We start from the raw sequence: 21,632 nt of genomic DNA on the forward strand, positions 1-21,632 counted from the left end.
TGACATCTATAGTAGAATCAATCTTGTGGAAGACTGAGCCCTTAATTTGTAGAATTTGATGCTAATTCTGAGTGGTTAGCACCACGATTGTATTGTAGCCTGCTAGCTTGGGTGGGGTGGAGGTGGGGCAGAACAGGGTCACTATAGAGAAAAAAAAATACAAATATGTGCTTGTGGCAGAAAACACTGGCCACTTCCCATATCCAGTCTTATTTTTTCATATAGCAGTAGATTTTGTTGTTGTTAGGCCTATGTCTATCTAGCTAAAAATTGTGTTTCTCAGCCTCCATTTCAGTTATGCACATATGACTAAATTCTGACCAACAAGATTTATGCAGGAGTGTTATACATCTTCCCCCTTCCCCTTTTATTATGAAAGTGATTTGCTGTCACTGTTCTAGCACTTACCTCTTAACAGCAGATAACAATTTTTATCTATTTCTTTCTTTCCCTGAGAGTGGCATCTTGGATCTAAGACTTCACTCTCGTTAAAAACATGTATTTACACTACATAGAATTATTTAATACATTATCTGAAATATTAATAACTTCTGCCAAAACAATAGTATATTGTGGTCAGTTGATAATAGTAAATCATAAGCCTTGGATTCTGTACAGAAAAAGTGTATGCTCATATGCACAGTCTCTATTTCCAGAAACATTTGCACGGAGTGTGAAAGGGGCACCTGTAGGAAAAACTCCTCCATCAGAGCCATGGTCCACCGGTAGTGCAGCTTCCAGGATTTGGCTGGGTGACTGATATCTGCTGCGTGAAGAATCAGGGACATGGTTTTGGCTCTGTCAATCCTGTCAAACCAAGGACATGCTTATATTATCAAGCCAAAGTAGCCAATTAGTGTATTTCTGAATCAAAGTCCACAGAATTTTTAAATGGCAAAAGAAAATAACCTACCCTTCAGGCTGCTGCAAACTGTTTCTTATGTTTTTAATTTGCTGGAAGTGACCTGACATGTCTGTAGATAAAACCATTTCAATCACTAGGTTCCGAAGGTCCCTGTAGAACCATCAAAAGAGAAATGTTCATTTGATCCTTTATTGTTCTAAAGTCAAACATTTCCTTAAATATCACTCATCAGATTTTTTTGTTCTTAATGGATAGGAACACAAAAAGATGCTATGTTTTAAGTGTGAAAGTGCTCACAAGAGTCTAACATTATTTTATCCTTTAACTTTCACAGATTTAAGAAGTTACCAGCAGCGTGATCTGCGAAAGATGTTATTAATAACACTTCCCGGAGGAACTAATGCTTTCTCTTTACCTCCACAACTCTCCTCCACCCATCATTCCTAAATATTGTCTTTTTTATCGGAAAGGATCCTTAGCTATTTTCAAGAAAATCCTATTCTAAATACAGTAGCTGAATGTTTTGGGAGGAAAAAAGTAACCCAGCAGCCCAGTGGGTCATGAGACTATCCTAAACCCATAGGGCCAACAAAGCTGAGAGGTATAATGTCTCAGGGAAGAGATACAAATAAGAAGAGGATGGGTTCTCAAGATTCTTTCTGTTACTTTTTCATTTTGTATGTTTCAAAAATAAAACGACTACTAAAACTAGTACATATATTTAGTATTAATTCAGTCCAGGCACTGAACTATGAGGATTAAATGTTTTCATACACTCACATACATACACGCACACACAGAGTAATTAGAACATTTTAGCAGTTAGTTGCTTTGTATGTAAATGAAGACATTTAATCCTCATAACTACCCATTGAGAGGGTATTAATATTTCCCACCAGAGGAGATTGACTCACCCAGCAAACATAAGATTCAACCTTGGACCACTCCAACCTTCCACGTGAGAACCCCAGAAAAACCAAGATGATGGAGTGTGAATTTTCTGTTTAAGTTTTTGGAGCCTGACCATATGTAACATAGGCAGAGTCATTGTTATACTGAAATCTTTAAGCAAAATGCTGTGACTATGGTAACCGTATCACAAACCTTATGCACAAATCACTCATCCTCACACTTAGAAAATAAATCACCCCACCAAAAGCTGGCATGTTCCACAATCACTTGTTTGCTATGTACAGGTAAGCTAAAAAAAAATCTCTTGTACAGAAACAATATTTTATTTTCATTGTGTGATATGGCCAGTAGGATAAGCTAAATGAAAGGTGAGAAGGACACTCGAATTATGATCTTATGTCAAAGATATTTTATCTAAATATGATCTGATCTGATCAGATAATTTAAAAAACATATTGGAAGTTTTTGTTGAAAATGGTAAGTGCTTAATTTGTTTTTTAGATGGGAACCATGAAAACTAATCCTTTGCTTACTGTTTATAATATTGAATAGCTTGCTTACAATACTTTTATTCAACTATTAAGAGAAAAGAAGCCATTAAAAGCAGTGAATAAAATTATTTTCAATTACATGGCTTCTCTGAAATTATAACAACATCTATATTAGAATAGTGACTTAAAAAAGTTAACTAAGAAAAATGAGACTAGAGCTTTATGAAATCTATAGAATTTAATACATATTTTGTGCTTAGCACTTAGTTTATCAGTAAATGCTAGATATTATCAACAATCAACTAATAATATCAATAATACGGGCAATATAGTGTACAAGGAAAATGTTACTAATTTTATAAAATCATCTTACTAAACCTTTTAAATTATTGCATTTATTCTTACTAAGGCACTCTAAAAAATAAACAGAGATAAGCAAACAGAAAACCTACAGAAGATATCCATTTTATAATTCTTAGTAAAATGTTACCAAGGATATAGTAGATTTTTTGAAAGTGTTTGATCTAGTAAATTATACAATCTATATGATATGCATAGTATTTATTAAGCAATTCTATTCAAACATTCAGTTAAGATGACTCTGAAGTTCCCAGAGATTTTAAAAATATTACAGCAATAAATTATTAGAATAAAATGCTAAAAGTGGTAAAGAGCAAAATAAAATAAGAAATAATATGTATTGAAATAGGAACAAAGTCAATTTTGAGAAAGAAAATGTTTCATTCAAAGAAAGAACAAAATTAATATTTTATATATTTCATATATATTGAGTTGGAGTCTCTGTCTCCCAGGCTATAGTGCCGTGGCACACTCATGGCCAACCCAGCATCGACCTGCCGGGCTCCAGCAATCCTTCCGCCTCAGCCTTCCAAGTAGGCGTAACTACAGATGTGCACTACCGCACCCGGCTAATTTTTTGACTTATTGTAGCGACAAGGTCTCACCAAGTTGCCTGGGCTGGTCTCCAACCTGCGGGCTCAGGCAATTGACTTGCCTCAGCCTCCCAAAGTGCTGGGACTACAGGCTGAGCCACTGAATCTGACCAAAAATTAATATTATAAATATTACTCTGGAAATGATAATCATTGATTTTAAAAACCCTAATGCTCTAGATGTAAACAATTTTTCTCTTGGATTTTAGGAAATATCTCAAAACTTGTCTTTCTATTTCTACCTTTGCCCATCTAGTCTACACATAGCTCAGTAATAGTCACTTTAAAATCCTTTTAAAATTAGATCCTGACATTCCTAAACTGTAAATCCTCTTGGACTACTGTTTCCTGCAGAATACAGTTGTCACTTGAACAACACAGGCTTGAATTACACGGGTCCACTTCTATGCAGATTTTCTTCTGACTCTGCCACCTGTGAGATAGCAATACCAGCCCTTCCTCTTCCTCTTCCTCCTCAGCCTGTTCAGTGTGAGGATGATGGACATGAAGACCTTTCCTAAAGGAGGATGATCCACTTGCACCTAATAAATAGTAAATATGTTTTCTTTTCCTTATAATTTTAATAGCATTTTCTTTTCTCTAGCTTACATTATTGTCAGAATATAGTATATAATACATATAACACCAAAAAACATGTTGATCAACTGTTAATGCTCTTGATAAGGCTTCCAGTCAACAGTAGGCTATCAGTAGTCAAGTCTTTGAGAAGTCAAAAGTTATATGTGGATTTTTGACTGAGTAGAGGCTCAGCATCCTTAAACTCCACGTTGTTCAAGGGTCAACTGTAAAATGAAAGGGATGAATTGGGTCCTCAAAACAAAGTGCCACCTCCCCCCACCCCCCATAGCATTTTCTACAGTTGAAAAATGAGCCCACATGTTGAAATTGGTCTTGCAAAAACCAGAGAGCTTTGAAAATTTGGAGAAGTAGTCATGAGAAATTAAGGCTTATTTGAAACCCCATTTTATCTTTTATGTTTTGTTTTTATGTTTAAATGGTGGCTCTTATCAGTTTTCTTTTTTGAATTCTTCTTTTTACCTTGATTTTAAAAACAAAAATTGAAAGACAAAAAAAACCCTTTGATATTTACATTTGAAACCCTTTCCAGTTCATTAACTGACTTTTAACAAGATCTTTGTTAAAGATAAACACGGGCTTTTTTTTTTTTTCCTTAGCATTATTTTATCTCATAGAATATTAGGGACATACACTAAAAAGATTCTATGCTTATCTGAAATTCAATTGATTGACGACTTTTGTTTTATTTGCTAAATCTGGTAACCCTATAGTGAAGTGAAGAGGATGATAACCCAAGGATCAAGAAGAAAGGAGAAAAGGTTACGCAGAGTGATAGGGAAGCATCTTGTTATTTTTCCTTACATGGCAACAAGTATCACCATAACATGTAATTTTTTAAAGCAAACAGATGCTTTGGAAAGACATGTAAGGGTTCCCTCTACACTTGTGTCATTTTGGTATATTTGTATTTTTCCCAAAATGTTTGAATTTAAAAAAACTGAACTCTACATATAGAAAGATAAAAATATATATATGAAAAATTTTGTATGATGCTGAAAATTTGAATTTATGTAAGACCACATATTGGTACAAATTGAGCAGAACTCCATTCCAGAGATTGTATAATTATGTACCTTAAAATATTTGCTGTGTGGTATGTGGTCTTATCTATGCACATGAATATTGAGTTGACTTGGAAATAATTTTAGGTCCACCTACCAGAGTCTGGCTCCTGAACAGTCTTCTAGGTACTAATCTTTCTCAGAGTCATCCAGTCAACAGTAATTGAGTTTGTAGTATGGGGAAGGCATTGACTTTCACCTGTTTTCTTTACTTTTAATCATATATTTTATTCTTTTCCTGAAATAAAATTTCCTCTAAGTTTCCTCTGAAACTCACCTCCAATCATCTTTGGATACATTTACCAAGATATTCATTTCCTCTTCTTGCATAAGTCGATAAGCTGCACTCACATGGTGATTCTCAAGGACAGAACGATCATTATACAAAATGGCAACATCTGACCTAAGAGTTAAAAACAAATACACAGTAGAGGATTTCTTCAAATTTCATGGATATTTAATTAAAAAATACTCAAGTTTTAAGTTATCTCATCGATAAAACTCCTATAATTGAACACAAAATTATGGAGGTACTTGCTTTTTTACTGTATGATATTTTAAAATTTCATATAAATTTTATTCTTAGGGCAGTTTTAGGTTCACAGCAAAATTGCAGAAAGTATAAAGATTTCCCATATATCTTTTGCCACCACATATGCATCACCTCCCCCATTACCAACAGTGGTAGTGGTAGTTTTGTTACAATTGATAAACCTACACTGACACATCATTATCACCCAATGTCCACAGTTTACCTAAGGGTTCAATCTTGGTGTTGAACTTTCTTTGGGTTTGGACAGACATATAATGACATATATTTACCATGATAGTACCAAACATTTTAGCTTCACTGCCCTAAAAACTCTCTGTGCTCCAGCTGTTCATTCCTTTCTCTCCCTCACCTCTGGTAACATTGATGTTTTACTATCTCCATAGTTTTTTCATTTTCAAAATGTCCTATAGGTGAAATCATATAATATGTAACTGTTTCAGATTATCTCCTTTACTTAGTAATATACAGTTAAGTTTCCTCCATGTCTTTCCATGGATCAATAGCTAATTTCTTTTTAGCACTAAATAATGTTTCATTGACTATATGTACCGCAATTTTCCCTTTCATCTACTGAAAGACATCATGATTGCTTCCAAGTTTTGACAATAATGAATAAAGCTACTATAAGCATCTGTGTGCAATTTCAATAAGTTTTCCACTCTTTTAGGTAAATACCAAGGAGTACAACTGATGGATCTTATAGCAAGAGTAGGTTCAGTTTTGTAAGAAACTACCCAACTGTCTTGCAAAGTGGCTGTACCATTTTGCATTCCCACCAGCAATGAAGGAGACTTCTTGTTACTCCACATCTACACCAGCATTTGGTGTTGACTGTGTTCTGGATTTTGGCAACTCTAATAGGTGCGTCGTGGTATCTCATGGCTGTTTTAATTTGCATTTCTCTGATGACATATGATATGGAACATCTTTTCATATGCTTATTTCCTGTCTGTGTATTCTTTGCTGAGGTGTCTGATAAAGTCTTTAGCTTTTTTTATTTTTATTTTTATTTTTTGCATAAAAGAGTGAGACCTTTGCAATAAGGTCTCACTCTGTTGTCCAGACTGGAATGCAATGGCCTGATAATAGCTGATTACAGCCTTGAAATTCTGAGCTCAAGTAATCTTCAGGCTTGTGAGGAGCAGAGACTATATAAAGTCCTGCCATGTCTAGCTAATTTTTTGTTTTTGTAGAGATGCGGTCCCATTATTTTGCCCAGACTAGTCTTAAACTCCCTGTCTCAGGTAATTTTCCTGCCTCAGCCTCTCAGAGTGCTGAGATAATAAGCATAAGCTACTGTGTCCAGCCCTATTTTTTGAATTAGGTTTTTTTTTTCTTATTCAGTTTTAAGCATTCTTTGTATATTTTGAGTAATAGTTCTTTGTCAGATATGTCTTTTTCAAGTATTTTCTCACAGTCTGTGGCTTGTCTTTCTAGCCTTTTAACAGTGTTTTTGGCAGAGCATGAATTTTTAATTTTAGTGAAGTCCAGCTTATTAATTCTTTCTTTCATAGATTTTGCCTTTGATGTTATATTTAAAAAGTCATTACCATATCCAAGATCATCTGAATTTTCTAGATAACAGATATCTTCTAAGAGTTTTATAGTTTTGTATTTTACCTTTAAGTCTGTTATCCATCTTGAGTTAATTTTTTGTGGAGGGTATAAGATTGTGTGTTAATATGGTTTTGTTGTTGTTGTTTTTTGTTTTTGAGTTGGAGTCTCACTGTTGCCCAGACTGGAGTGCAGTGGCCGCCCCCGGGCACCGCAGCCTCGACCTGCTGGGCTCTGGCAATCCTTCCGCCTCAGCCTTCCAAGTAGCTGGAACTACCACACTCGGCTAATTTTTTGATTTATTGTAGAGATGAGGTCTCGCCTGCCCAGGTGGGTCTCGAACCCACGGACTCAGGCAATCCACTCACCTCAGCCTCCCAAAGGCGCAGGATTACAGGCTGAGCCACCGAGCCCGGCATTATGTTTGTGCTATTATAACAGAATATCTTAGTCTGACTAATGTGTAAAAAGACAGAAATTTATTTCTCACAGTTCTGGAGGCTGGAAAGTCCCATCATCAAATGGCAGAAGACACTGCATAGCAGAAGGGCAGAGAACGCAGGAGAGCAAACATACTCCACAAGCCCATCTATGATGGTATTAATCTATTTACACAGGCAGAGCCCTCATGACCTAAACACCTCCCTTAGGATCCACCTTCCAACATTGTCACATTGGATAGTCGGTTTTAAACAGATGAATTCTGGGAGGGACATTCATATCATAAAAGTCTGTGTCTAGATTCATTTTTTTTGCATGTGGCTGTCCAGTTGTTCTAGAACAATTTATTTTAAAAATTATTTTTGTTCTATTGTATTTTTACTTCTTTGTCAAAGATCAATTGACTATGTTTTTGTGGGTCCATTTCTGGGCTCTCTATTCTGTTTGCATTGATCTATTTGTTCATTCTGTTACCAATATCACTCTGTCTTGATTACTATAGCTCTATAGTAAGTTGTGAAGTTAGGTGGTGTCAGTCTTCTAACTTTGTTCTTCTTCAATATTGTTAGAGTCACTTTGTCAATATAATAAAATATAAATATAAGCATATAAATAATTTCGACTGACATTGCATTAGATCTGTAGATCAATTTGGGAAGAACATACATTTTGACAATATTGAGTCTTTCTATCCATGACATGAAATATTTTTGTATTTGTTATTTCTTTCATTAGAGTTTTGTGGTTTTTCTCATAAAACTTTGTATATATTTTGTTAAATTTATACATATTTCATTTTGAGGAGTGATAATGCAAATGACTTTGTGCTTTCAATTTCAAATTCCACTGGTTCATTGCTGGTACATAGGAAAGCAAATTACTTTTGCATTTTAACCTTGTATACTGCAACCTTGATATAATTGTTTATTAGCACCAGGAGATTTTTTTGTTGGTTTTTTCGGATTTTCTACGGAGACAATAATATCATCTGCAAACAAAGATAGTGTTATTTCTTCCTTCCCAATCTGCATACCTTGTTTTTCCCCTTTTCTTGTCTAATTGTATTATCCAGGACTTCCTGTATGGACTTCCAATATGATGTTGAAAACCAGTGGTGACAGGGGACATCCTTGCCTTGATCTTTACATTGTGGAATGACCTAAACCAAGCTAATTAGCATATGTTTTACCTCACAACTTACCATTTTTGAGATGAGAACACTTAAAATCTACTCTCTTAGCATCTTTTTGAGAATGCAATAGTAGAGTTAGTTGTTATTAACTCTAGTCACCACATTGTACAATAGCTTTCTCAAACTTATTCCTCATATCTGACTGAAATTTTGTATCTTTTGGCTAACATCTCCTTAACCATCACCTCTACTACAGTCCCTGATAACCACAATTCTACACTTGAAGATTTTTTTTTTTAATCAGGTTGAGGAATTTCTGCTCTATTCCTTGTTTATTAATTTTTTTATCGGTAATGTGTGTTAGATTTTGTCAAATGCCTTTTCTGCATTTATTGATAAGTTCATGTATTTTTTTTCCTTCTGTAATGTATTGGTGTGATGGGTTACATTAATTGAATTTTGACTGTTGAACTAAGCTTGCATACCGGGGTTAATCCCACTTGGTCGTGATATTTAGTTTTCTTTTAATTATCATTATCCTAGTTTAAATGTGTTTATGCCTTTTCCTTTTAATTTGTAATCTAGATATCTGTGAAATACTCTAGATATACCAGGGAGAAAAACAGATATCTAACATCTTCAATCAGTGAATTAATAAACCCCTTTGTGTCCCTTTTAAAGAGCCGATTACCACCCCTGTTCTTTTTTTTTTTTTTTTTTGAGTTCTTTTTTTTTTTTTTTTTTTGAGTCTCACTCTGTCGCCCAGACTGGAGTGCAGTGGCCACTCCCGGCCACGGCAGCCTTGACCTGCTGGGCTCTGGCGATCCTTCCGCCTCAGCCTTCCAAGTAGCTGGAACTACAGGCATGTGCTACCACACCCGGCTGATTTTTTTTTTTATTTATTGTGGAGATGAGGTCTCGCTGTCCAGGCGGGTCTCGAACCCTCAGGCTCAGGCAATCCACTCACCTCAGCCTCCCAAAGGCGCGAGATTACAGGCTGAGCTACCGAGCCCGGCTCACCCCTGTTCTTTTTTTTTTTTTTTTTTGAGTTGGAGTCTCACTCTGTCGCCCAGACTGGAGTGCAGTGGCCGCTCCCGGCCACCGCAACCTCGCCTGCTGGGCTCCGGCGATCCTTCCGCCTCAGCCTTCCAAGTAGCTAGAATTACAGACATTGCACTACCACGCCCGGCTGATTTTTTGATTTATTGTAGAGATGAGGTCTCGCTGCCCAGGCGGGTCTTGAACCGGCAGGCTCAGGCAATCCACTCACCTCAGCCTCCCAAAGGCGCGGGATTACAGGCTGAGCCACCGAGCCCGGCTCTCCCCTGTTCTTTTTAACTAAAATTACTTTGGGTATCAGGTGAAGGAGATGATGAAAATCATTCGATCTATTTGTGATTCCAGTTTTTTTCTCCCTTATAATGCTGTAATTAAATTTGAATATTAAGGATCTTTTTGCTTTAAGTTACAATAGAGAATATTTTTAAAAACATATAGTATATGTTTCACTACCAATTTATAATGGACATTATTTAAATGATGAATACATAAAGGGAAGGGTTTTATTTATCACCTGTCTGTATTTTCATACAATTTGACCATCAAATAAACTACCTCAAGTTGCATTGATGAATTTGGTATTCTAGCATACAGTTTGAAATATTTAAGCATTCTCAGATCTGTATAATGAAGCCTTGGCTTCGCCTTCCTCTATCCTCCTAGTTGCCAGATCATTATGCAAGTGTGGAATGGGAGTAGAACCACTATGTTCAATGTCTTAAAATTGTGAAGAATTCATATAAGTTGGCAAGTTGGAGCCAGACAGCAAAAATAGCAAAAGGAAAGTCAAGTTGAGACCTGTAGCAACTTTGCTATCAAGTCCCCAATACCCATACTTTTCTTATTTCCCTTCCTCCTAGTAGATACACACACTGTCAGGTGTAAAACTACTTCACTCCATACTTACTGTTTCAGGTTTTTCTGTGGGTAGAGTCTAAGTTTCAACCTAGCACTAGCCCTGCCACTGAATGTTGACTGAAGAGCAGACAAGGACAAAATAAAGAACTAAGGTTGCCACAAAACAACAACAAAAAATTGCATAGCTATGTGAGATAATGACTATGTTAATTTGTTTCACTATAGCAATCATTTTTCCACCTATCTGTATCTCATAACATCATGTTTTATACCATATATGTATAAAAATTTATTAAAGAAAAAGAAAACTAAAGAAATCTGACATCTGCTGCAAGCAGCCTGTCTAAGATCTGTATCTGATAGTCTGCCAGATGAACCAAGCTTTATTACTAATGCAACATGTGAGAAATAACCTACCAGGCACTAGAATAATTACTTTCTCTTTTGTTTCTAGTATAGTCATAATGGTAAAATAACATATGTATTTAGCTAATGGCACATATCTCTAAAAAGGACTTTAAAAAAATAATCTCAATTAAGTCAAAAAATTTCTAATCAATAATCATAACTCAATACATAGAAATCTGAACTAGAAAGGCATACATGTAAACTTTGTTGAAGAGATTCTTAAATAGATCTTGCCTCAGAAAAACATTATGCACATTTCCAGAAGTTTGATGAAGCCGTGGGAGAAATTTTCTAATAACATAATTTGCATCATGTGGCCCCAAATCTAGTCATAGAAGTCTTGTCAGGATTATTACATGATATAGCCTCAAGTATGCCTGTCTCTCCTTTCAAAACAAGCAAAGGTATGTTTTTGAAATAGGATTAATTGAGGTAAAGTATGCATGGTTTTGTCTTATAATTCTAACAAGGATGCTGAGAATCCAGCATGGTCCTGATGTTTGAGATGGTCTTTGACTGCTAAGAAAAGAACAGACTCTGCGCAACATTCAGTATCCATGGTAACATGTAGCTTGGCATTTTCTTTTCACAAAGAGGAAATTATTTCCATTTATTTACACTTTCAAGGATTTTTTTGCTTTATAATATCTGTAGTGAACTCAAATCTAGTCTTGTCCTATGTTCTAAATTATATTTTAGTCATTTTTCATTATGCAGTGATGCATTTCATATTAGAAAAGCATTCTAAATTCATGTAACAATGAATAATATAAGATAAAATAGAATTATTGATGCCGATGACATATAATATTACTTCTTCTTGGACATAATGTGAAGGCAATAGTGAAAGTTAAAAAGCATATTATGTTGTTGAATTTTGGTCACCACAACATTTTTGTTCATGGACTTTTCAAGGTCATGTAAAATAAATGCATGAAGTAATTGACTCTTTTAAACAATTTTTCCTTTTTTATACTGTTTTTCAGTATAAAATAGAAAAGATTCATTCTTCCTCTTTCCCCTCCTGTCCTCTTCCTTTTCATTTTCCTCCTCTTCCTTCTCTTCTTCTCCTCCTTTTCCTCCTCCTTCTCCTCCTCCTCCATCACAGCCCAAAGTATATTGGGACTCTTCATCCAGTTGCAGATGAGTAATAAAAGAAAAAATTTGGAAGTGATGATCTAACACTGTTACTGGGAAGGGCCAGCCCATTGCTTTCACTTTTCAAAGTAGAAAGGCAAAAGAGTAATCACTGGTGACCAATCACTTGCTCCCTTCTCAAATCCCTAAGACTGTTGCTTTCTACAGAGACCAATTCAGTAATGAGCTATCTGTAATAAAAAATCATCCTCGTTGTGTATTCAATGTATGTAAAGAGAATTTGATAAGCAAAAATGATCTGTATAGTCTTCTTTTCCTTTGCTATTTAATACAAATAAAAGCAGAACAACTCCCTATACTTTGCAAATATGTGTAGATTAATAATATTCCTGTCACACAACCAGACTACAAGGTTTTCCTGCCTGCTTCATTCTATGTCAGTCTGGGGGATGCTGGGGTTTCCTCCATGCCAGAGATAGTTAGAATGCCTTCCCCAACATTCCACTGTTCAAATTTTAACTCTTCCTCTGTCTCCAACAAGGAGCTACAATGTGTCAGCCCATCCCATTGCAGGCTATAAAAGACTTGAACCATCATGTGTCTGTCTCTGGCCATGGAAGCAGTTGGATAAAGAACTGGATTAAGAGTGCGTGTCCCTCTTCTCAACTTCCCAATCTTGCCCCTGCTATCCCCTGACCATATGTTTATAGATAGGGCAGTTCACCTCTTGAAATCTTTGTTTTCTCTTCTTCTTAGACTGTGAGGCTTAGACCAGATTATCTATAAAGTGGATTTCAGTCACCTTAGGGTCACTTTAAATTTTAAAATGCCTAGTATTTTTAAAAAACTGTTTCTATACTCCCCACATCAAAAGACTCACTCCTTCTATCTGAAAAAATAAGTTGATAAAATATTTCTATTCCAAAAATAAGTGACCTGACTACACAAAAACATGAACATGTATGCTTATAGCAGCACTATGTATAAGTGCCCAAAACTGGAAACAACTAAGATGTCCTTCAATAGCAAAATAGATATACAAACTGTGGTATAGACATACAATGAAATATTTTCAGCAATAGGAAGAAACAAGTTATCAACAATGAAAGGACATGGAGGATACTTAAACACTTATTGCTAAGTGAAAGAAACCAGACTGAAAAGACTATTTATTATATAATTTCAATGATATTATATTTTGGAAAAGTCAAAACTAAGGAGACATTCAAATGAATTAGTGTTTCCCAGAATAAAAAGGAGGAAAAATAAAGTCTATTAATAAAAAAAATGAACAAACAAAAAACAACCAGGTTTAGTTTTCTCTGTACAATAATAGAAGTTTCTACAGTGGCTCCAGAGAGACATCAGTTTCTTAACTTAATCTCCTTGTTAAGCATCCTGACTAGTAAAAAACTTAGAGAAATTTCAGAATCCCACATATATAAAATGAATACATCCTATTGGCCCTTACACCAAATCCTGCCTCTCAGGTACTGACTTTTCTGCCTAACTAAAAAGAGCTTAGGATCCCTTCCTGTTACTGACTGAATTATGTCTCCCTTACAATTCATATATTGAAGCTCTAAGCCCCAATGTGGGTGTCTTTAGAGAAAGGACCATTAAGGATGTAATTAAGATAAAATGAGATAATGAGGATGGGACCCTAGTCCGGTATGTATGGTGTTCTAATAAGAAGAGAAAGCGGCACTAGGGGTGCATGTGCCCAGAGAAAAGACTCAGTGAGGGAAAAGGTGGTTGTCTCCAAATCAAGGAAAAACAGAAAAAAAACAAACCTGCTGATATCTTGATCTTGACCTCTCAGTCTTCATAATTGTGAGAAACTAAATTTGTGTTATTTAAGCCACCCATTCTGTGGTATTTGATTATGGTAACCGTAGCAGACTAATACTCTTCCAGTCTGGTATTTGATTCAAATAACTACCATTATAATCATCATTTTTAAAAATCTCACTTTCCAATTATTTTAAATTTAATACTTCATGCTGCCCAAAAATGAGATTTCTTTGATTTCAGGTATTCAGAAGTGAAGTTTATTACTTTCAAATACATAATGATACAAAACCAATAAATTGCAAGATTTTTCTCTGTGAATAGATATCTGACTTGTATGGTAGTTCACAGTGTAAGTTTTGGGCAGAGAGATGCTGTCTTATGCATTTTCATATTCCTTAAATTACTAAAATTTCCACAAAATACAATATACAATACTCTTGTAAAATGAGAGTTGATTGACTTAAGTGTTTACGATATAAGAAAGTTTTGTAAAATTCCATTAAAACTATACTTATTAGAATTTGTGTTGTTTTTAAAAATTATCTTTAAGTAATAATATAAAGAAAAATGAATTTCAAATTTTTACTTATAAGAGATATACATTTTATACTTACTTTGTCTGAATGTGAAAGTTGTTTGTAGTCCCTGTATGCTCATAATCATGAATGGCAGCAGCAAAAACCATTGCTAAAATTTCCAGTTCAGTAAGCCAGTGCTAGCAAATGAAAGAAAAACCCATCATATTTAGAAAGTGGAGGCTATTTTTCTTGTCTACCAAAAAGATTTTCAGTTCATTCAGTTTATGTAATCATAAAATATTATTTCTTATTTATTTTAATTGTTTTCTTTCTATTTCACCTCCATTAATTGTGTATAATAGATATGTCATGAGCTCAATAATTGTTTTATGGCTTTATGAGCTCCAAATTCAAAATATAATTATTCTTGCTAATTGAAAAAGAAGTAGTTTTCTCTTACTTAAAAGGAGAAGTTGGACCAGATTTTGAACTTATTGCCCTTTTGAGTTCTTATGAAATCAATTACAGTTTAGTAATTTTTAACATATAGTTTACATATCACCGAAATGTATTTTAGCCTAAGCATTGTAGAAGACCCACTATGAGAAAATTTTTCATCTAAAAATTGAAAATACATGTTTTACTCATTATAGAAATTAACTTCATTTTTATATTTAAAGATTTAGGAAAGTTTGTGAAATTCACATTTTCTACTCATAACTCATATGACTATACAATTAACCTCAAAATGATAAAGAAAAAAATAAATGCTTTCAGATAAAATCCAGGGCCATCTGCTTCATATACATTGATCTTTCTCTTACTAACTAGATGGCTTAACAAAATTTCTCTACTATCATAAGTTCATTTGTAAATAATTCAATAGTTTTTCATCATTCACATTTTGTAAAACACTTTTACTGTATTGTCCTATATGGTAACCACATCTGGCCATTTAAATTAAAATAAAGTAAAATTAAATTCACTTTCCCAGTTATACTAGCCACATTTTACAAACTCACTAGACCCATGTGACAAGTGGTTACCATATAGAACAGCAAAGACACAAAGCATTTCCATAATCACAGCAAGTTCTTTTGGACAACACTGAGAGTAGATGATACTTGATGGTACAAATGGAAAACCCAAAATGATAGGGAGCCCACTTTTAGTGGTCTTATTCCATATATGTAAAACAATCAAAGACCTTGCACATAATAAGAGAAGGCTATCATGTGTTCGTGAATAAATAATAATCTAAGTGCAGATAGGAAGGTTATTTATTTGGTGGCAATAGATCTTGGAAAAAGAATGGACGAAGATTGACATGGTACAGGGATTTAAACGGAAAGAACAAATGTAGAATGACACTATAGGGGCCTGTATTGAAACAGAATTGTTACAATTGTGTTGGAGAGTCAAGTGAAATGAAATGACAAGAGCTTGGGGAGCATGGGAAACATTGTTGTACTATCTTTTATTTATTGATTTATTGATTTATTTATTTTTGAGTTGGAGTCTCACTCTGTCGCCCAGACTGGAGTGCAGTGGCCACTCCCAGCCACCGCAGCCTCGACCTGCTGGGCTCCGGCGATCCTTCCGCCTCAGCCTTCCGAGTAGCCGGAATTACAGGCGTGTGCTACCACGCCCAGCTGATTTTTTTTTTTTTGATTTATTGTAGAGATGAGGTCTCGCTGCCCAGGCAGGTCTCGAACCCACGGTGTTGTACTATCTTGATTAGAGATATACATTTGGATTTTGTGTAAAAGCAAGAGGAAGCCACTGTAGGTCAATGAATCAAAAATGAAGGAGGTAACAACTGCAAAATCTCATAGTTGCCAAAGGCATGGATTTTTTAATCTTAGCTCCCTTCACAAAACTCATCGTGATATTTTGCACATATCAAGAACTTGGTATTTGTTTGTTGAATTGAATTTCACTAGTTTTGAATTAGAAGGCAGTAGTAGGAAGTAGTGGAAAGAGATGGTGGAATCAGACAATCCTGGTTTTTTTTTTTTTTTTTCCGAGTTGGAGTCTCACTCTGTCGCCCAGACTGGAGTGCAGTGGCCACTGCAGCCTGGACCTGCTGGGCTCCGGCAATCCTTCTGCCTCAGCCTTCCAAGTAGCTGGAACTACAGGTGCGTGCTACCACACCCGGCTAATTTTTTGATTTATTGTAGAGATGAGGTCTCACCAAGTTGCCCAGGCGGGTCTCGAACCCGCGGGCTCAGGCAATCCATTCACCTCAGCCTCCCAAAGGTGCGAGATTACAGGCTGAGCCACCGAGTCCGGCTCAATTCTGGTTTTTAAACCTCTGTCAATCCTCAGGAAAATAAGTTATTTATCCTCTCAGCTACAGTTCCCATAAAAATGGGATTAGTGAAACTCCCTGAGAATTTTTTTTTTTAAGATGTGGAGTATAATTCAACATTAGGTATACAAATTCATTATGCAGTTACCCTTGTTGATGAGGTGTGCCCACCCTTCCCCAGGCAGATTCCCACTACTACCAATCCAGCTTCCCTGCTCCCCTCCTGGCAGTTTCCTGCTACTGCCAATTCTTTTCTTACAGTATTACGATAATTGTTCAGGGTCCGCTTATGAGTGAGATCATGTGATACTCAGTTCTTTGTTTCTGTAAAGTATCACACAGTATTATAGACTCTAAGTTCATCCAGGTTGCTGTGAAGTCTGTGATTTTATTCTTCTTTATGGCTATGTAATATTCCATCTTGTATATGTACCACATTTTTTAATCCAGTCCTCTTTTGATGGGCAACACAGTTGATCCCATGTTCTTGCTACTGTGGACAGTGCTGTGACAAACACACATGTGCAGGCATCTTTTTTATAGAGTGATTTGAGTTCTTCTGGGTATATTCCCAGTAGGGAGATTGAGGAGTTGTCTGAAAGGTCGATTTTTAGTTAATGTATGACAGTGACTATCACAGGTCTTGTCATGTAGTAAAAACCTAGAATAATGGCATTTTACCAAACTTACTACTTTAAATATATCATTTAAGACATTACATCTGTAAACTAATGGCTTCCATATCTTTAGTGATTGCAGTCCAAGGATAAATGCCTCAAAGTTGGATGACTGAAGAAGAAATAATTTTTAGAACCAAAGGGAGTTGATATAACTACCTGTTCTATGTCCATAGATGCATTTCATTGTGCCATTGAAAGGAAGAAAGTGACCTTATTAATGGCCTGTATTATAGACTGAACTGGATCTGAGCGTCCAATGTCCCCAATGAAACCATGAAATTAAACACCATGTAATGAATAGCAATTGAAGTTAAACCAGTTTTTGACCCCTAAAAAACCCATCGTTTTATTAAAGATGATTGTTTCTTGAAAAAAAAATCTATTTTCCTAAAGTATTTCTGTTGGTTCTAATTATGGATTGACAGATTTAGCTATGGTTTTAAAAAAGCAGCATTCAGTATTCACTATGATCTTATAGAATGTGAAGCTACAATACTAAACAGTAATTAAGTGAAGATATAAGAGAGGGAATTTAATTAGAGATTAGCTCACAAGTATTTGAAATTATCTTGCCAGTTGACAAAATTTATTATAAAGGTTCTTCCTGTTTTTATATTAATTAATCTCTGCCTCATATAAACAGTACTTCTTCCTTGAATCTCTTTTATTTATTGCCATGTTATGGCCTTTAATGGTTAAGTTTCACTACAAAGTATTTTAGGAAGAAAAAAAACCCACTAAGCTTTCACACTTAATTAAAAAACACATCTATTGTGTATTAGTGAAAGTGGAATTTTGAACTATTAGCTCCTTATCTGCTGATTCATTTTATGCTTGTGTCAAATGAGGATTCTAATTCAGAATGGGTGCTTACATTCATAGATTTTGCAAATGATTCATGAAGGCAAGCCAGAGAGAATGAGGCTGAATCCTATCACTCCTTTCAGATGGAGCAGTGGTCAGTACAAAACTGAGGTTCTTTGGATTCCCAATAGGCAGAAATAAAGGGGTAAAATGATGAATCATGAGCAATGCAGACATTGTGTTTCATCAGAAATGTAGGTAGCATTTTGTCTGGAGAAATGCTCAGGGAGACTGACTCTAAAATAGGCGGTCATCAAATTATATTCTAAGAAGTTTCTGACTGCCACTAATAGCATGTATAATGAATGACAGGGAAAAAAAAAAAAGAGAAGGGAAACTAATATTAACTGACACTTTATTTAGATGGTCTCCTGTAATTCTTATAATCATTTTATTTATCGTTCTAGGTAAATATTTTTAGCCTTACATTGCAGATAACAAAGCTGAGTCCTAAAGAATTAGATCAACATTTCAAAGGTCACTTACCTGTCTGTGGCGGAGCAGGAATTCAACCCCAAATCTGTCCATTCATTGCTTAAGGGAAGCAATAAGCTGAACACACACTTCTAAGGCTTCAGGGGCAGAATTTCCAGCTAATTTAACTGGATATATGAATGGATAGATGCTTATAGAGCTTTGACTTGGGGGCACCCCACCAAAAAATAAGAGTTATCATTTGGAGGGTGGATTCTTTGTCATACACTTGGAATATGTTCCTCTGGATCAAACTGTCAACAAAATTTTTTATCTGGAAGTGTTGAGAAGGTTGCATCACAGTTTTTAGAAGAAACATTTCAAGTTGTGGCAAACAGGTGACTGACTGGTTCTTCCACCATGACAATGCACCTGTCAACACAACACTGAGTGTTCAGCAGTTTTTGGCCAAAGACAGCATGGCCCCTGTGCTCTACCCTCCCTATTCACCTGATCTTGCCCAAGTGGCTCTTTTTTGTTTCCCTGGATGAAAAAAGTCCTTAAAGGGAAACATTTTGTTGATGTGGAAGAGGTGAAACAAAAAATGGCAGAAGCACTAAAAGGCATCAAAATTGATGAGTTCAAAAACTGTTCTGAACAGAGGAAAAAGCATCTTGATAGGTGTATTGCATCAAATGGAGAGTACTTTGAAGGTGACTAAAGTTTAATCATATAAGAGTAAATACACAATTTTTCATAAATAAATTCTGGTTTTTGTGTGTCTCATATAATATAATTTTCATATCTGGATTACTTGGGGCGTGTGGGGTGTGTGGGTGTGTGTGTGTGTGTGTGTGTGTGTTCATGCATGGATATCTGTGTAACAAAGTATAGAGGGTGCCAAAACTGTATACAAATTTTAAGGAAAGAAGACTATTAAAATTGTAATAATATATACCAATAACAAAAGATGAATATAAGTCACATTTGACTTCTGCAATCACAAGAAGTTGCAAGCTTCCAGGCACTTCTGATTACAGGGAACTAAAAGTAATGCATTAAAATGTGTATACCTTTTTTGGCACCATGTTATATGTGTCCTATATATATAAGGTAGGGAGAATTTCAAGTCAGAAAATCACATTGACATCTTAGTTTCTGGTGTACCTAAAAGTGCATAATTAATAACTCTTTTAGCCTGAAATGATAGGGTTGGACACATTTTTTTCTCTATCCTTTGAATAGGTTAAAGTGGTTTAAGATATATCAATATAGAAGTTCTATACCATTCTACCAGTGTAGAAAATTGTTATATTATAATAACTAACTAATTAGCATTAGTCTCTGTGTTATTATGCTTTTGGCATAGGATAGATGCTTTACAAATGTGATTTTATTGACTCCTCATTGCCATTCTATAAGGTGGTTGGTATTATTAACTACATTTTAGTGATAAAGAGACCAGGCAGAGAGCTAGCGAATTAAGAAGTGGGGAATATGGTTTCAAACCTATATCTGACTGCTTCCCAAGCCTACCGTCTATCTACTCTTCAAAATAGTGTTGCATGGAAAGCTGTTGATAAGAGCAGTATTTCCACATCGTTTTTAGAATAGAGACATGGTGCCAAGTTTTCTGTAGATTGATCAGAGAAAGATTTACTCATTCCAAAGTGTGACAGACTATTTCTGTGTGTAGTCAGTGGACCACAAAAAAGGAAATAGATTTTGACTTATCTCTCTTTCTTCTACTCTTAGTATTAGAGATAACACAGTGCCAGAAGCCCTCAAATGCAGTTGTTCTCTAGCCAAGACCCTTGGGTGATTTCATATTCAAAGAAATATTTGGCAGCACTCTATAAAGCATTTGCTCTTTAGAAAATGGACTGAGTTACTGCACATCACTGTCACTGTGACACAGAGTTATAAGTTAATCAAGAGAGAGAGGGAGACAAGAGTGTGTACTAGTATCAACTTTCCTCTGCATTGTCTACTTCCTGACTTGATGCTGTCCCTTATGACATTAACAAACAGCACAATGGCTTCATCACAATCCCTTTCAAGCCATGGTCCTTAAAACATCTTGCAGATGACAGGATGCATTAGTCGCCTGACAGTGCTGGTCTCCTCTGGAGTGCTCCAAAAATGTCACACTGATAAGACCACCCTGAAATAGCAGGGCATCAGCTAGAACACCCAAGTAGTGATTCAGTCTCCTCCATATCAAATCTGAGGGCTGAGAAAGGACTGTAGAATTTTAGCTAAACAAATATTTCTATCATGCTTTTTAAATTTTGAACCAACACATTTATATGCATGAAAATTAATAGTCACCTACCATTACTTTTCATGTAGAGAAAACTTGTTAAAATAACTTTCCCAAAACTGTCAGGCATGGCAGTGTATCTTGGTCTTGACAAAAAAACTCAATACATTCATAAATTTATTTTGACTCTCACAGTTTATTGTAAAATTTCTCATTATCCCCATTTAAATTGTATTTTCTGGTTCCTGGACAATGCTAAAGGTCTAACACTGGGCTATTTTTGTAATGGCCAAACTGATGGGTGAGAGAGGAGCCCATCGACACATTTTTGCTAACAGATGAATAAAATCAGAAACAAATTTCCAAGTCAAATCTGCTAAAGTAAAGGGCAGTTTTATTTCTGTTTGGTAAGTCATGACCTTCTCAAAAGTGGCTATATGGTCTTTGCTAACAACTTTAACTTTCTAGGAGTCATGCTAGTAGGGCCAGATTTCCCTCTTCGAGAGCAGTTGGAATGACATGTTAGGTCCTACAACAGTCTTTCTTGTAAGTCTGATGGTAAAGTCACATTGTGAATTTGAATTTATCTATTTACCCACTAATATAATATCCTCTATCTTCAACATCAGGCTAGAGGTTCTAAAGTTGAAATAGGAGACTTTTATTTAGTCTCCTTTACACTTGTGGCAAGTGCTAGAAAAGGTATTTATACAGAAACATATTTTTAAATGATGAATTCTGTTTACCTCTAAGCCAGAAATGTCATATATTTTCTTATTGCACTTCATAATTAAAGCAGGTTC

At 35.4% G+C, this 21,632-nt stretch overlaps 1 protein-coding gene across 1 annotated transcript in view; it reads right to left on the reverse strand.

Annotated features, from left to right (window-relative positions):
* Nucleotides 1–686: 686 nt before the first annotated feature.
* PDE1A (phosphodiesterase 1A) overlaps nucleotides 687–21,632 on the reverse strand; it is a gene marked incomplete at its 3' end in the record, with an annotated part of 35,471 nt that continues 14,525 nt past the window's right edge. The window contains exons 6-9 of the mRNA XM_008054389.2: nucleotides 14,394–14,494; nucleotides 5,160–5,285; nucleotides 914–1,015; nucleotides 687–807 (exon numbers count right to left, since the gene is read on the reverse strand). Of these exons, the coding sequence (XP_008052580.1) occupies nucleotides 687–807; nucleotides 914–1,015; nucleotides 5,160–5,285; nucleotides 14,394–14,494 (450 nt within the window). The remainder of the gene's footprint in view (nucleotides 808–913; nucleotides 1,016–5,159; nucleotides 5,286–14,393; nucleotides 14,495–21,632) is intronic.

This window comes from Carlito syrichta, unplaced genomic scaffold (assembly GCF_000164805.1).
Source record: "Carlito syrichta isolate Samal-C Ts95f unplaced genomic scaffold, Tarsius_syrichta-2.0.1 Scaffold289924, whole genome shotgun sequence".
Taxonomy (NCBI): Eukaryota; Metazoa; Chordata; class Mammalia; order Primates; family Tarsiidae; genus Carlito; species Carlito syrichta.